Source organism: Oncorhynchus kisutch, linkage group LG17, assembly GCF_002021735.2.
Source record: "Oncorhynchus kisutch isolate 150728-3 linkage group LG17, Okis_V2, whole genome shotgun sequence".
NCBI classification, from domain to species: Eukaryota; Metazoa; Chordata; class Actinopteri; order Salmoniformes; family Salmonidae; genus Oncorhynchus; species Oncorhynchus kisutch.
This window is the reverse complement of record NC_034190.2, coordinates 23,434,086-23,451,489: the sequence shown is the minus strand read 5'-3', so window position 1 is coordinate 23,451,489 and position 17,404 is coordinate 23,434,086. Positions and strand designations below refer to the sequence as shown.

At 43.0% G+C, this 17,404-nt stretch overlaps 1 protein-coding gene across 2 annotated transcripts; it reads left to right on the top strand.

The window, feature by feature from the left end:
• The first annotated feature begins 803 nt into the window (after nucleotides 1-803).
• Nucleotides 804-14,526, top strand: LOC109907361 (transmembrane protein 106B-like). 2 transcript variants are annotated; one of them, XM_020505284.2, is made up of 9 exons: nucleotides 823-924; nucleotides 4,752-4,825; nucleotides 4,961-5,143; nucleotides 7,040-7,103; nucleotides 7,249-7,408; nucleotides 7,721-7,861; nucleotides 8,674-8,723; nucleotides 12,239-12,292; nucleotides 12,427-14,526. In XM_020505284.2, exons 2-9 carry the CDS (start codon nucleotides 4,777-4,779, stop codon nucleotides 12,584-12,586), a joined length of 861 nt encoding a protein of 286 aa, XP_020360873.1. In that variant the 5' UTR covers nucleotides 823-924; nucleotides 4,752-4,776; the 3' UTR covers nucleotides 12,587-14,526. The 2 variants fall into 2 exon arrangements, with proteins under 2 accessions (XP_020360874.1, XP_020360873.1); XM_020505285.2 differs by lacking the exon at nucleotides 4,752-4,825 and having other exon boundaries at nucleotides 804-924.
• Nucleotides 14,527-17,404: the final 2,878 nt, after the last annotated feature.

Here is a 17,404-nt window from a genome sequence, read left to right as displayed (position 1 = left end):
TTTTAAGTGGGAGAACTTGCACAATTGGTGGCTGACTAAATACTTTTTTGCCCCACTGTATAAGTTATCCCGTACGAGCTTTTGTGCCAATTACATTACGTTGCTACAGGTGTCAAGCTTATGGGCATGTGGCAGCAGTGTGTAGGAGGGATATTCCTAGGTGTGAGAAGTGTGCAGAAGGGCATGAGACATAAAGAATGGGTAGAATTTGGGAAAGTAGTGATATAATTAATTGTAGGGGTGCCCATGGGGCTGGGGATCCGCATTGTCCGGAGCGAGAGAGACAGGTTGGAGTTTCCAGGGTTAAAGTAGTGCAGAAGTTATCATATGCTGAGGCAGTGAAGAAAGTAGAGGAAGATGGGTCAAGGGGGAGGGATCCTGAGAGGAGGCCAACAAGTGATATATGTTTCAGTAAGATTGGATTTTTAGCCTTATAGCAATGGTTATCAACTGTACTGCAGGGATTGAACGTAAATCACAGACAATTGAGGTTGTGGTGGCAGCTGCAGAGAGGTATATGGGTGTGCAAGACTTGACATCAGAAGAGTTACAGGGTGTGTGTTAAGTGGTGGTGTCACATCCTTTCAGGCTGTTGGCCTGAAGTAGGACTAAGTAGATGTAAATATTGCAGTAGGGTAGTTTTATTTATTATTATTTCATTTTTATTAAAAAATGTTTTGTCAGAGTTGTGGTAGATTGTATTTTATTTATTTTTTCAAACTAAGTATGAGGGAGTTGTACTCCAGTCTAGTAGGTGGCGGTAATGCAACATTTGTTGAATGCCAACTGCCATTTAAACCTCATCTAAGAAAAAGACAGTTACGTCTTCACTCGAAATGCACTGCGCATGTCAGTTTGTTTGATAGATAAACAAGAACTGCATAAGCTTAAACAATTACAACGAAAAACTTAAATCGTATTCTGGTAAGATGGACAATAATAATTTACGGTTATGAATAGTATGCAGTTAAATGTGTCATTTAATTCCAGTGCAAATCAAACAGCACTGGCCTGCTGTCTAATATCGTTAGCTAACCTGCTAACGTTATCCTGTTGCTGTCATTTTCGCTATCTAGCTAACGTTAGCCAGCTTGTGTTATGATAGTTTATTTACTAACTAGCTCATTTACAAACCAGCTAGCTAGTTTACAAACCAGTCGACAACCATGGTTCTTGCTAACCGAATGAGGAAACTCAATTGAGTTTAATTGGCTAACGTTATTTAGCAATCACCCAAATCCAGACAGCTGATGTCCTGAAAGGGCTGCAGAATCTGGATCCCTACAAATCAGACAATCTCGACCCTCGCTTCCTAAAATTATCCGCCGCCATTGTCGCAACCCCTATTACTAGTCTGTTCAACGTATCTTTCGTATCGTCTGAGATTCCTAAAGATTGGAAAGCGGCCGCGGTCATCGCCCTCTTCAAAGGGAGAGACACTCTAGACCCAAACTGTTACAGACCTATATCTATCCTGCCCTGCCTTTCTAAAATATTCGAAAACCAAGTGAGCAAACAGATCATCGACCATCTCGAATCCCACCGTACCTTATCCGCTATGCATTCCGGTTCCCGAGGTGGTCGAATCAAATTTTATTTGTCACATACACATGGTTAGCAGATGTTACTGTGAGTGTAGCGAAATGCTTGTGCTTCTAGTTCCGACTATGCAGTAATATCTAACAAGTAATCTAACAATTTCACAAGAATATGTTCATAAAATATATGAATGAGCGATACATATAAGATGAGTAATGTAGGGAATGTAAACATTATATAAAGTGGCATTGTTTAAAGTGGCTAGTGATACATTTATTACATCAATTTTTTGTATTTATTAAAGTGGCTGGAGTTGAGTCAGTGTGTTGGCAGTAGCCACTCAATGTTAGTGATGGCTGTTTAACAGTTTGATGGCCTTGAGATAGAAGCTGTTTTTCAGTCTCTCGGTCCCTGCTTTGATGCACCTGTACTGACCTCGCCTTCTGGATGATAGCAGGGTGAACAGGCAGTGGCTCGGGTGGTTGTTGTCTTTGATTATCTTTTTGGCCTTCCAGTGACATCGGGTGCTGTAGGTGTCCTGGAGGGCAGGTAGTTTGCCCCTGGTGATGCGTTGTGCAGACCTCACTACCCTCTGGAGAGCCTTAGGGTTGTGGGCGGAGCAGTTGCCGTACCAGGTGGTGATACAGCCCGACAGGATGCTCTTGATTGTGCATCTGTAAAAGTTTGATTGATGAGTTTTTGATGACAAGCCAAATTTCTTCAGTTTCCTGAGGTTGAAGAGGCGCTACTGCGCCTTCTTCACCACGCTGTCTGTGTGGGTGGACCATTTCAGTTTGTCTGTGATGTGTACGCCGAAGAACTTAACTTTCCACCTTCTCCACTACTGTCCTGTCGATGTGGATAGGAGGCTGCTGCCTCTGCTGTTTCCTGAAGTCCACTAGCATCTCCTTTGTTTTGTTGACATTGAGTGTGAGGTTATTTTCCTGACACCACACTCCGAGGGCCCTCACCCCCTCCCTGTAGGCCATCTCATCGTTGTTGGTATTCAAGCCTACCACTGTAGTGTTGTCTGCAAACTTGATGATTGAGTTGGAGGCGTGCATGGCCACCAAGTCATGGGTGAACAGGGAGTACAGGAGAGGATTGAGAACGCACCCTTGTGGGGCCCCAGTGTTGAGGATCAGCGGGATGGAGATGTTGTAACCTGCCCTCACCACCTGGGGGCAGCCCGTCAGGAAGTCCAGGACCCAGTTGCACAGGGCGGGGTCAAGACCCAGGGTCTCGAGCTTAATGACGAGTTTGGAAGGGTACTATGTTATTAAATGCTGAGCTGTAGTCGATGAACAGCATTCATACATAGGTATTATTCTTGTCCAGATGGGTTAAGGCAGTGTGTAGTGTGATTGCGTTGTCTGTGGACCTATTGGGGCGGTAAGCAAATTGGAGTGGGTAGGGTGTCAGGTAGAGTGGAGGTGATATGGTCCTTGACTAGTCTCTCAAAGCACTTCATGATGACGGAAGTGAGTCTTACGGGGCGATTATTCATTTAGCTCAGTTACCTTCGCTTTCTTGGGAACAGGAACAATGGTGGCCCTCCTGAAGCATGTGGGAACAGCAGACTGGGATAAAGATTGATTGAATATGTCCATAAACACACCAGCCAGCTGGTCTGCGCATGCTCTGAGGACACGGCTGGGGATGCCGTCTGGGCCGGCAGCCTTGCGAGGGTTAACACGTTTAAATGTTTTACTCACGTTGGCTGCAGTGAAGGAGAGGCCGCAGGTTTTGGTAGCGGGCCGTGTCAGTGGCACTTTATTGTCCTCAAAGCAAGCAAACAAGCAATCAGTAAGAAAATTTAGGGGATGATGGCCCTCACTTATTAAACAAAAAATGTATTAACATTTGTGGGATTTACAGTGCATTGTGAAAGTATTCATCCCTCTTGGTGTTTTTCCTGTTTTGTTGCATTACATCCTGCAATTTAAATGGATTTTTATTTGGATTTCATGTAATGGACATACACAAATTAGTGAAGTGAAATGAAAAAAAGTACTTGTTTAAAACAGAAAAGTGGTGCGTGCGTATGTATTCACCCCCTTTGATATGAAGCCCCTAAATAAGATCTGGTGCAACCAATTACCTTCAGAAGTCACATAATTAGTTAAAGTCCACCTGCGTGCAATCTGTCACATCATCTGTCACATGATCTCAGTGTATATACACCTTTTCTGAAAGGCCCCAGAGTCTGCAACACCACTAAGCAAGGAGGACCACCAAGCAAGCGGCACCATGAAGACCAAGGAGCTCTCCAAACAGGTCAGGGACAAAGTTGTGGAGAAGAACAGATCAGGTTTGGGTTATAAAAAAATATCTAAAACTTTGAACATCCCACAGAGCACCATTTAAATCTATTATTAAAAAGTTGAAAGAATATGGCACCACAACAAACCTGCCAAGAGAGTGCCGCCCACCAAAACTCATGGCCCAGGCAAGGAGGGCATTAACCAGAGGCGCAACAAAGAGACGTTTGGCAAAAGGCAAGTGGGAGACTCCCCCCAAAATATGGAAGAATGTACTCTGGTCAGATGAGACTAAAATTGAGCTGTTTGGGCATCAAGGAAAATGCTGTGTCTGGCGCAAACCCAACACCTCTCATCACCCTGAGAACACCATAACTATCTTTTTCATCGGCAGGGACTGGGAAACTGGTCAGAATTGAAGGAATGATGGATGGTGAAAAATACAGGGAAATGCTTGAGGGAAACCTGGTTCTGTCTTTCAGAGATTTTAGACTGGGACGGAGGTTCACGTTCCAGCAGAACAATGACCCTAAACATACTGCTAAAGCAATACTCGAGTGCTTTAAGGAGAAACATTTAAATGTCTTGGAATGGCCTAGTCAAAGCCCAGACCTCAATCCAATTGAGAATCTGTGGTATGACTTAAATATTGCGGAACCCATCCAACTTGAAGGAGCTTGACAGTTTTGCCTTGAATGGGCAAAAATCCCAGTGGCTAGATGTGCCAAGCTTGTAGAGACATACCCCAAGAGACTTGCAGCTGTAATTGCTGCAAAAGGTGGCTCTACAAAGTATTGACTTTGGGGGGGTGAATAGTTATGCACGCTCAAGGTTTTTTTTTCTTATTATTTATTGTTTGTTTCGCAAAAAATATTTAGCATCGTTAAAGTGGTAGGCATGCTATGTCAATCAAATGATACAAACCCACACAAAAATCTATTTTAATTCCAGGTTGTAAGGCAACAAAATAGGAAAAATGCCAGGGGTTGAATACTTCTGCAAGCTGCTGTATTTCTCCCATCAAGGTACTCTTGAAGAAAACAGAAGTCTAAATGTCATTATTTAAACTGCCTTGATTGTCTTAGCATTCCAATGTAAATATATATTTTTTAAAACATGTCAAACGCCAACCAGTAACCTTTGACCCCCTCCTCCTCCAGGTGTGACCATGGGGAAGGCCTTCTCCCTCCTGTCCATGCAGGCATGCTACGATGACTCCCTGACCACCACACAGGACGATGATGGGAAGAGAGAGGACGTGTCCCAGTTCCCCTACATCGAGTTCACAGGCCGGGACAGCGTCACATGTCGCAGCTGCCAGGGTACAGGCAGGATACCTAGAGGTAAACAGGAGGAGTAGAGTACTACTAGCCTGGTCTCAGATAACATCGATAAGCTGCTATACCATTTGAATGAATATGACTCAGTAAGAGTTTTGATCAGCTCAGGATCATAGTCAGACGGCAGTTCAAGTGCTGATGTATATGGAAAACCACGTTGGTGCTATCTTGTGGATAATGAATAGTGTGACTCCGACTCACTCTGTGGGCTTGAGGGAATGAGACCAATGACTGAATTTGGCATATGAAGGACACATGCTTTGTAGTTTATGATTTTATCCCCAGAGTCTGGTGAATTTTCCCTTTGAGGGATAATAATGTACAATAATGATTAGTGATGTGAATCTCTCCTTTCAAGCCTGATCCGATAACCATCTATCCATTTGATTGATGATTTCACAATTTAATGAAACAAATCTTATGAAGAATAAACTATTTCTAAGAGTTTTTCCGCAAGGTGGCGGCATAGGTGTCAATAGCGTTGGAGAAGAAGTTCTGAGGACCAGCACCAATCCACAACTAGGAACACCACATGATTGAACACGTACTAATGCACGCACAGATTTCTGACACACCATGAACACAAACATGCAAGCACAGGCAGTCAAATAATAACCCCTATTTGTTATGGGAAAAACACTGCAGCTGTGCAGTCACTCCTTCATGGCTCTGACAAATAACCTGACTATTTTCCTTGATTTTTCCCTAGGCCACACAGTAGTCTTAGTTTTGGCACACAAAACCGAAAAGTAATTGAATTGTGGAACTAGATGTTCATACACTTGTTTGAGGACGTTACATCATGTCATCACACCCACCAGTGGTGAGAGCCTGCTCTAGTTGTTTTTCCCATCCTCTGTGCCCAAGTTGGTTTTAGGTGGCGCTACTTCACAGTTCTGTTTGCTTCCCTGAAGCACATGTATTTGGAACCAGGATAGCACTGTGAGAGCTTTTGCTGAGAAAGTGACTTCCTGCTATTGTTTGAGCCTCCTAAAATAATTATAAAGTTAAAATATATATTTGCCTTTTTCATCCTATTTTTCCGAATATCTGTGGAATTATCATCCAAAATCGGTAAAATACCATATTGGCCAATGAAATCTGTGAAATTATTTAGGCTCTAGCTATGACACAGCCAGTTAATATAGCATAGTTTTGAATGACACATTATTTAAACTCTTTATAGTGTTTTATTTACATTTTAGAGGCGATAAGTTGGACAGATCGAGTGGAAAAATAAGTTTTCCCACACTACATCTGTCCTTCTCACCATCACGCATTAGTTTCGCTTCCCCACCCGCCATTTTTACAAAGACAAAGACCCGACGGAGCTCACCTTGTCACAACGCATTAAGAAGGAAATAAATTACACAATTTTAATTTTTAAGAAGGCACACCGTCGTGTTCACTCCGGTAGCCTTCACTCTGCCGGTAAAACACCATACAGCGCATTTGTTAACAATTACCCAAATTATATTTGTCACCTAACTAATAAAGCTTATGATGTGACATTGCAAAAGCCATTTTACAATTGTTTAAGTGCTCAAGGTGCTACGCAGATACACAAATATTAGATCAGGGATAGGCTCTCGTTGCCTTGAGTTGCGGATCTCTGTGTGCACAGTTGTTATCTGACTTGGAGATCAATGATAGGCTGCTAATTTCAGTCACAAGATTTAGAGCTATTTTTGGATGGGGGACATACAATTACGAGTAAAAAAACAAAACATTTGTGAACCGGCTTTGGATCGGTTTGGGCTCCCGCGAATCGATGCACTCATATCTTAAACAGTTGAACCAGGGACTGATGCCTGTTGGTCAATCGTTACATTCCTAGTATTGCTGTAATGTTGTAGTTAAGTCAGATGATTAGTTTAAATATTTCCTTGCATTGCACAGGCCAAGAGAACCAGCTGGTGGCATTGATTCCATACAGTGACCAGAGACTCAGGCCCAGGAGAACGTAAGTGGAATGTTGTTGTTGGGTTGGTAGCTATAGGCTAAACGTCACAATGTTTTCCCATGTGACTGCAAGTAACTATTCCTTTCTTGCAATATTCTTTGTATCCTGCTACTTCGGACCCTGCCTTTGGTTCTCTCTTTCACAGAAAGCTGTATGTGATGGCCTCAGTGGCTGTGTGTCTGCTGCTGTCCAGCCTGGCTGTCTTCTTCCTATTCCCTCGTACCATAGACGTCTCTTACGGGGACGTCAAGTCTGTCTTCGTCACCTACGATGAGGATAAGAGGATTGTCTATCTCAACGTGACGGTGAGCCTCCTATGTTCTAACCACACCATGATGATTTGGATCAAGTGGACAGTCACAGGAGGAGACTGCTTTTCCTTATCAACCGGTTCTTTGCTCCAAAGGTTGCCCGTGTTCAGGCAGATGAGTTGGGTCACAAACATAGTGGGATTCTAGGTATCCTGCCATCCTCGGCAATTGAGCCCTTGAGCAAGGCACTTAACTCCTAAACTACACCAGGGTTGCCGCACTGGCTAACTCTGGTTTTCTGTGTGTTTGTGTGAAAAGATGAATTTCTGTGATCATAAAATTACAAAATATTCTTCTTCATTCCAGAACACTCTGAATATCACCAATAACAACTACTACAGTGTAGAGGTGTCTAACATCACAGCCCAGATCCAGTTCTTCAACACAGTGATCGGGAAGTCCTGCATCAATAACAGCACCGCTATCAGTCCTCTGGGCTTGCAGCAGGTACACAACTCTAATAACACGGTAACAACTCTGCAATAACCGGGGGGGGGGGGTACAGCGTCCAGGCAAAATATATAGCTGGGGTACATGAGCCTATCACAATAATTGTAACAAAATGTCAAGACAATTGTAGACTATTACACCACTTGGTATTATTACTGCATGTCAGCAGCATGAAAACAGGTGACATAGCCTATGCCGCAAAATGTGATGTGGTTTGTCGAGAACACTGATACACACATACATTTTGGCCTAAATGTCATTACACTGTAACAGATGACTCTTTCCATTCACCACTGTTTGGAGGCTGGTAATATGTTGCCAGTGGATGAATGTAGGCGGGTAGCTAGTATATGAGCCCTTTGAAGTGATTGTTTGACAATAGGATGAAAACATGACTGGTTATATTTATGCTATGCTTTATATTTATGCTACAGTAATAGGTCATACGTTTTACAAGTTAAATGACATCTTTACGACGAGGCACACGGAGATCCTAATAAGGTTTCTATATGTAATTCTATGATTAGGCCCTTACAATTCTACTTTCACCACTGGTAATAACACTGTAGTAGTGTGGCTATTACACAACGATCATTATTGGACGAGCAGCAGAAACTCCAGTTTCACTAAATTCAAGATCCAACAACCCCTAGCTGGGGGTTTTTGTACTAGATTCAGACACCTCTTCCCTGCCCTGCATCCCTTGTCACAGTGAGGATTTCAGGTCAATTTCCTAATTTTGGTTCTTAGAGCACTCTTTCTCCATGTCACCTTTTTGATCATAACCCTGTGTGTTGTGTTGTTCCCAGGTTGACTACATGGTTCCCGCCATTATAGCAGACGAGATGAGCTACATGTAGTAAGTACAGCACGTCACAGTACTAGTATTATGAGAACACTGGGAGCCTAATGGTCGAGATGTTGTTAAAATCAATCCTATGGAAGTACAGATTGCAGTGTGGAGTCCTCTTTCAGTTCTTGCTTAACCTCGTCCCCAGGCTCATATGTTACCGCATATAGAGCCTGGAAACCACGGGACACTAAAGTGTGACTTGAAAGGGGCACATGCTAAAGGCTGGAGAGGGACAGAGAGCCTGTCACAGCTGGATTAAATCTGCAGTGAATAGCCATGTTGGATCACACCGACCCATAGGACTTTTTGGAAGCCCAATTGATTCTGATCTTCGGCATATAACGTTTATGTGAAGACGTATTTTTAGATCAATGGTATTCAACCAGGGGTCCATGAAACATTTTTTTTGTTATTTTTGTATGCATGTATCGCTAGCAACCAATTTTAATTTATTATTACATACCTACAATAGAAAAGAGGATAATATCTTATGTCAACTTTATTTCGTAAACTTCATATATTACATACAGTTGAAGTGGGAAGTTTACATACACTTAGGTTGGAGTCATTAAAACTCATTTTTCAACCACTCCACAATTTTCTTGTTAACAAACTATAGTCCTGGCAAGTCGGTTAGGACATCTACTTTGTGCATGACAAGTAATTTTTCTAACAATTGTTTACAGACAGATTATTTCACTTATAATTCACGGTATCACAAATATATTTTTACATACACTAAGTTGACTGTGCCTTTTAAACAGCTTGGACATTTCCAGAAAATGATGTCATGGCTTTAGAAGCTTCTGATAGGCAAAAAAATAAATAATCACGTTTATTTAACCAGGTAGGCTAGATGAGAACAAGTTCTCATTTACAACTGCGACCTGGCCAAGATAAAGCAAAGCAGTGCGACACAAACAACAACACAGAGTTACACATGGAATAAACAAACATACAGTCAATAATACAAGAAAATGTCCATATACAGTGTGTGCAAATAAGGGAGGTAAGTCAATAAATAGCCCATAGTGACGAAATAATTACAATATAGCAATTAAACACTGGAGTGATCGATGTGCAGAAGATGAGTGTGCAAGTAGAGATACAGGGGTGCAAATACATTATAGGGGATGAGATAGTTGGATGGGCTTTTACAGATGGGCTATGTGCAGTGATCTGTGAGCTGCTCTGACAGCTGGTGCTTAAAGTTAGTGAGGGAGGTATGAGTCTCCAGCTTCAGTGGTTTTTGCATTTAGTTCCAGTCATTGGCAGCTGAGATCTGGAAGGAAAGGCGGCCAAAGGAGAAATTGGCTTTGGTGGTGACCAATGAGATATACCTGCTGGAGCGTGTGCTGCTATGGTGACCAGTGAGCTGAGATAAGGCGGGGCTTTACCTAGCAAAGACTTATAGATGACCTGACCAGGTGGGTTTGATGACGAATATGAAGCTAGGGCCAGCCAACAAGAGCATACAGGTTGCAGTGGTGGGTAGTATATTGGACTTTGGTGACAAAACGGATGGCACTGTGATGGACTGCATACAATTTGCTGAGTAGAGTGTTGGAGGCTATTTTGTAAATTACATCGCCGAAGTCAAGGACCGGTAGGATAGTCAGTTTTACTGGGGTATGTTTAGCAGCATGAGTGAAGGATGCTTTGTTGTGAAATAGGAAGCCTATTCTAGATTTAATTTTGGACATCATTTGAGTCAATTGGAGGTGTACCTGTGGATGTATTTCAAGGTCTACCTTCAAACTCAGTGCCTCTTTGCTTGACATCATTGGAAAATCAAAAGATATCAGCCAAGACCTCAGAAAAAAATTGTAGACCTCCACAAGTCTGGTTCATTCTTGGGAGCAATTTCCAAACACCTGAAGGTACCACGTTCATCTGTACAAACAATAGTACGCAAGTACATACACCATGGAACCACTCAGGCGTCATACTGCTCAGGAAGGAGACACGTTCTGTCTCCTAGAGATGAGTGTACTTTGGTGCGACAAGTGCAAATCAATCCCAGAACAACAGCAAAGGACCTTGTGAAGATGCTGGAGGAAGCAGATAATAAAGGATCTATATCCACAGTAAAACAAGTCCTATATCGACATAACCTGAAAGGCTGCTCAGCAAGGAAGAAGCCACTGCTCCAAAACCATCATTAAAAAGCCAGACTACAGTTTGCAACTGCACATGTGGACAAAGATCTTTTTAAATTTTTAATTTAGAAATATCTTCTGGTCTGATGAAACAAAAATAGAACTTGTTTGGCCGTAATGACCATTGTTGTGTTTGGAGGGAAAAGGGAGAGGTTTGCAAGCCGAAGAGCACCATCTCAATCGTGAAGCACTGGGGTGGCAGTATCCTGTTGTGGGGGTGCTTTGCTGCAGGAGGGACTGGTGCACTTCACAAAATAGATAGCATCATGAGGAGGAAAATTATGTGGATATATTGAAGCAACATTTCAAGATATCAGTCAGGAAGTTAAAGCTTGGTTGCAAATGGGTCTTCTAAATGGACAATGACCCCAAGCAAACTTCCAAAGTTGTGGCAAAGTGGCTTAAGGACAACAAAGTCAAGGTATTGGAGTGGCCATCACAAAGCCCTGACCTCAATCCTATAGAAAATGTGTGGGCAGAACTGAAAAAGTGCATGCGAGCAAGGAGGCCTACAAGTCAGTTACACCAGCTCTGTCAGGAGGAATGGGCCAAAATTCACCCAATTTATTGTGGAAAGCTACCCAAAACGTTTGACCCAAGTTAAACAGTTTATAGACCACGCCACCAAATACTAATTGAGTGTATGTAAACTTCTGACCCACTGGAAATATGATGAAAGAAATGGAAGCTGAAAGAAATAATTCTCTCTCCTATTATTCTGACATTTCACATTCTTAAAACAATGTGGTTATCTAAACTGACCTAAAACAGGGAATTTGTGAAACTGAGTTTAAATGTATTTGGCTATGTAAACTTCTGACTTCAACTGTAGGCTTTAAAAAAGCACCTGTGAAAAGTGCTGCAGGTAAGCTTTCTTGACTTGGACATACATTTTTGCAACACATTGGCTAACCTTTTATTTTAAACAGCAGCTCTTAGAGAACATGTGTTTGCAGTTGATTTTCTACCTAATAGACAGAGTTTATACTTCCATTTATAATGTTGGCAAGTCAAAATCCATTTTTGGGGTCACCAGTTTTCCTGGGAGGGGGTCCCTGGGCAAGAAAAGGTTGAAGACCCCTGTCTTAAATTCATACTTTCCGATTTCCCAAACTTCATTTCTTGTTTAGCCTTTCACTTGCGCTGCTCCTGCTTTGAAATCCACAACGTATTGGGGTGGTTCAAGGGATATGCTGATGGACTGAAAGGTCAGCAATAGGCTCCTTTCAAGTCCCTTTCTGAAACTCTGTGAAAGCAGACTGTTTAACAGAGAAAGAGCCAGCTGGTGGACAAGATCTTTTTTTTTTTCTTATCACGTGAAACCGCCAATCTGACTGAAGCTTCTGTTCTTCTTTTTCCCAGTGATTACTGCACCCTACAGACCATAAAGGTGCACAACATTGTGCTTATGATGCAGTAAGTACTCTGTCTACACATCTCTTTTAAATATTCATACAGGACCACAGAAGCCTGGTTCCCATTCTCCCATGTAATACTTGTTAATGCACTGTAATACTTGTCAATAATATATTGAATAATCCTGTTTCCAGGGTGACGGTGACCACAGCGTACTTTGGCCACATGGAGCAGGTTACTCAGGAGATGTACCAGTATGTAGACTGTGGAGGTAACACCACCACTGTGAGGGGGGAGCAGCACAAGGTGTCTAATGCCCCAATACCCCCATACTTGCCCCCCTACCTGACCTGAGCCCGGTCCTGGTGAGGGTCCTTGGATGCTAGTCTTAGATCAGGGATCTAGGAAACCTGCCAAATCTGGAGAGGAGCTGTGTGTGTGTGTAGGCTATTGTTCCAGCCCTTCTCTAACACAGCTGATCAGCCGGATATAGAATGTTAGAGCAGGGATAAACGTGTCCACCCAGTAGCTCTCCAGGAGGGGGGTTAGCCACCCCAGCCGAAGATGGTACACTGTGTTTCTCCTTCCTCTTCACCATCCATCTACTGATGAAGACCCCACTGTCATGCATTTCTGTGTTAGCTTACCATTTTGTTGGGAGTATATGCCAAATGTGCAGTTGAGGGGAAAAATACTTGTTTTAAATGTATTAACACTACCACAATGTTTCAGTACCAAACCATTATGCACTTTATTAATGCAGTTCAAATTCAACCTGTCACTGTGACAATGTAACATTTCACGATGCCTCTCCCAACTCCTCCAAACCACTTTCAACTGTAAATGTATATGAAGTAATAACACTTTCCTGTCTATGGATGAGGATAACCTCTAAAAGAGTTCTCAGTAATCTGATCTCAAATCATTATGATAGTCAGAAGTTGAGCCAACAGATCTGGGACCAGTCTTCTATTCTCAAAGTTAAACCTGTTTTAACACAATAGTGTGTGTTCTCAAGACATTAATCTAGTCCATTTAAATCTGCTGGTAAATCACAATCTCCTATATAGCACTATTAGGGCTCTGTCCAAAGGTAGTGCGCTATATAGAGCCCTCAAACTCAACTCTGGACCTCGAAGCCAGTTCCATTGTGGGTTTTCATTGTTCCCCTCTAGTCATGGACTGATTTAGACCTGGAACAACAGGTGGGGTGCAATTATCAGGTAGAATAGAGAACCAGCAGGCTCTGGACTTCGTCGGGTTAGACTTGAATTCCCCTGATATAGGAAATAAGGTGCCATTTGAGATGAAGCCAGAATGTGGCGTTTCCAGAATTTCTCAGCTTATAATGACCAGGTTCTCCTTTAGCGGGCTCTGTACAATCTGTGAATTTGGACCAGTTTACTGCGATCCGTTGTGTGTGTGATCCGTTAATGTGAATTGAAAGGCTTATATCCCTGAAATTTAGTACATTTTAAGATAGTAAGTTCCTTCCACCACTCTGTTCCCAATTGGTAAAATATTGATTGATTGATAGTGATTCCTTATCAGTAATTTACTCTTTGTTCCCACGAGGGAGTTGCGTAATGTTTTGCGATCCGTACCTACTGCTGATTTGTATTTGACCAACTGAATTTTTACATTCCATCGGATCCATTTTCATGATATACATAGAGGATTTATTAATAACCTGCAAGGAACTGCGTTTTGATCATTTACTTCCCCGCCTATCAAACTCAGTTGAGTTTGTAGAACTACCTAGATTTAATGAAAACCTGTTTTTAATACAACTTTTTTGTAATATGAACCTTTTTTGAAAGATGAACTCAAATGAATATAAACTACCCTCTTTCATAGAAAAATATACCTTGAATTTCTTAATGAATAATCAAACTGTGTAGTTTGATGTAATTAGCAGTTTCCTAGGTTATCGTAGAGCACATTTAATTTAGTTTTTGTTCCTAATCATACACCTTAATCGTGTATGGAAGAGTGGTTCAGCTTTTGATGGAATGTTAGGATCGAGTGAAGACTTGAAATACTATTGGTACATCAAGAAGAAGAGTGGTTTTAATGATATGAGGTTGTTCTTTCTGAATGTCTACTTCTGTGGGGTAGATACATTATTCTGATTAACAACTATTTGACAAGATGTAAATACAAGCTGTTTTTAAAGAGTATAAATGTAGTTTTATTTGCTTTTCATCACATATAAAATTGTTTGTCCTACCTAGGTATGTTGTCATACTTTCAGGAAGAAATGTAATAGCATGAATAAAGTTGTCACCACATTTGTCTGTTATCTTGTATTTTCTTCAATCTTTGTTCATACCTTTTTATATTTCCAAACCACAGAGGAACTGGTAAGAAATTGAACACTCACATGCTTTAGCACATCAGTGTGACATCACAATTCACTCACAATGAGTTCATGAATTGGAATCATACTGGTAATTCTGATTCGATGGATGTTAGCAAAACGGTTGTCTCCTGAGCAAACCTGAACTCGCACAGTGTTGCCATGGGGACAGTGGACAGCCGGTGGGAACAGTTTTTACATCGTAAACCCCATATTTGACAAACACCTGTGCATAAATAGCCCCTTTCGGTGGCATTTGGCACATTATTTAATTTCCTTAGGTGGCTGAAGGTATGTTGGCATCCATGCACTTTCAGCCCAATTTGGAAGGTGATCTTTTTTGCCTTACTGCAAAATAATGGTAAGTTGATATCACTGATGACATGTTGATGCAAGCTTGTATACTTACTGCCTTGTCAGATAAGCCTTAACGTGGTTGTAGCCGCAAAGTTGTTTGACTTGACAATGGAGCAAGAGCATCAATTGATCCTGGAACAGGCCAGTAACCAAAGTTTGAGTCCCAGGGCGGACAGGGAAATCTGGAGGAAGTTGCAGCCGAAGAGTTGCTGGCTCCAATATCCTATGTTCTATACCCAGTACCATTGTGCCCTTGGGCAAAGCACTTACCACCAGCAAATATAAAAAGAATGTCTCTGCGAATAGTATTGAATATTATACATAATGTATAACTGGTTTATTTTTGCATTTTGTGTATGCAGTACCAGTAGTTTCATTACTTGTGAACAATGCTGCCCCTAACGGGTTATACCAGGTGTACCATGCAGCACCATCGGCATCCTGGCATGGTCTTCCTGTGTCCCCCACCTCACCAGCTGGCCTTGACCACTTCAGAGATACAAGGGGGCACATTTCCAGTGGTGTAAATTACTTAAGTAAAAATACTTTTAAGTACTACTTAAGAAGTTTGGGGGGGTATCTGTACTGTACTATTTATGTTTTTGACAACTTTTACTTTTACTCCACTACATGCCTATAGAAAAGAATGTACTTTTTACATTTTCCCTGACACCCAAAAGTCCTAGTTACATTTTGAATGCTAAGCAGGACAGGAAACTTGTCTAATTCACACACTTATCAACAGAACATCCCTGGTCATCCCTACTGCCTCTGATCTGGCAGACTCATTAAACACAAATGCTTTGTTTGTAAATTATGTCTGAGTGTTGGACTGTGCCCCTGGTTATCTATAAATTTAAAAAACAAGAATATCATGTCTTCTGGTTTGCTTAATATAAGGAACTTTAAACGATTTATACTTTTAATTTTGATACTTAAGTACATTTAAAACAAACCAAATACTTTTAGGCTTTTACTCAAGTAATATTTTACTGGGTGATTTTTACTTTTACTTGAGTTATTTTCTTTTAAGGTATCTTTACTTTTAGTATGAAAATTGGGTACTTTTTCCACCACTGCACTGTTCCCATGAACCCTGTTGAAACACCTGAGACAAGCCAGCATCAGGAAGTTTCTGACTGGAGCCACGGGAGTTCTGACTGGAGCCACAGGAGTTCTGACTGGAGCCACGGGAGTTCTGACTGGAGCCACAGGAGTTCTGACTGGAGCCACGGGAGTTCTGACTGGAGCCACAGGAGTTCTGACTGGAGCCACGGGAGTTCTGACTGGAGCCACAGGAGTTCTGACTGGGGCCACGGGAGTTCTGACTGGAGCCACAGGAGTTCTGACTGGAGCCACAGGAGTTCTGACTGGAGCCACAGGAGTTCTGACTGGAGCCACGGGAGTTCTGACTGGAGCCACAGGAGTTCTGACTGGAGCCACGGGAGTTCTGACTGGAGCCACAGGAGTTCTGACTGGAGCCACAGGAGTTCTGACTGGAGCCACGGGAGTTCTGACTGGAGCCACAGGAGTTCTGACTGGAGCCACGGGAGTTCTGACTGGAGCCACAGGAGTTCTGACTAGAGCCACAGGAGTTCTGACTGGAGCCACAGGAGTTCTGACTGGAGCCACAGGAGTTCTGACTGGAGCCACAGCAGTTCTGACTGGAGCCACAGGAGTTCTGACTGGAGCCACAGGAGTTCTGACTGGAGCCACGGGAGTTCTGACTGGAGCCACGGGAGTTCTGACTGGAGCCACGGGAGTTCTGACTGGAGCCACGGGAGTTCTGACTGGAGCCACAGGAGTTCTGACTGGAGCCACGGGAGTTCTGACTGGAGCCACAGGAGTTCTGACTGGAGCCACGGGAGTTCTGACTGGAGCCACGGGGGTTCTGACTGGGGCCACGGGAGTTCTGACTGGAGCCACAGGAGTTCTGACTGGAGCCACAGGAGTTCTGACTGGAGCCACGGGAGTTCTGACTGGAGCCACGGGAGTTCTGACTGGAGCCACAGGAGTTCTGACTGGAGCCACAGGAGTTCTGACTGGAGCCACAGGAGTTCTGACTGGAGCCACGGGAGTTCTGACTGGAGCCACAGGAGTTCTGACTGGAGCCACGGGAGTTCTGACTGGAGCCACAGGAGTTCTGACTAGAGCCACAGGAGTTCTGACTGGAGCCACAGGAGTTCTGACTGGAGCCACAGGAGTTCTGACTGGAGCCACAGCAGTTCTGACTGGAGCCACGGGAGTTCTGACTGGAGCCACAGGAGTTCTGACTGGAGCCACGGGAGTTCTGACTGGAGCCACGGGAGTTCTGACTGGAGCCACGGGAGTTCTGACTGGAGCCACGGGAGTTCTGACTGGAGCCACGGGAGTTCTGACTGGAGCCACGGGAGTTCTGACTGAAGCCACGGGAGTTCTGACTGGAGCCACGGGAGTTCTGACTGGAGCCAGAGTTC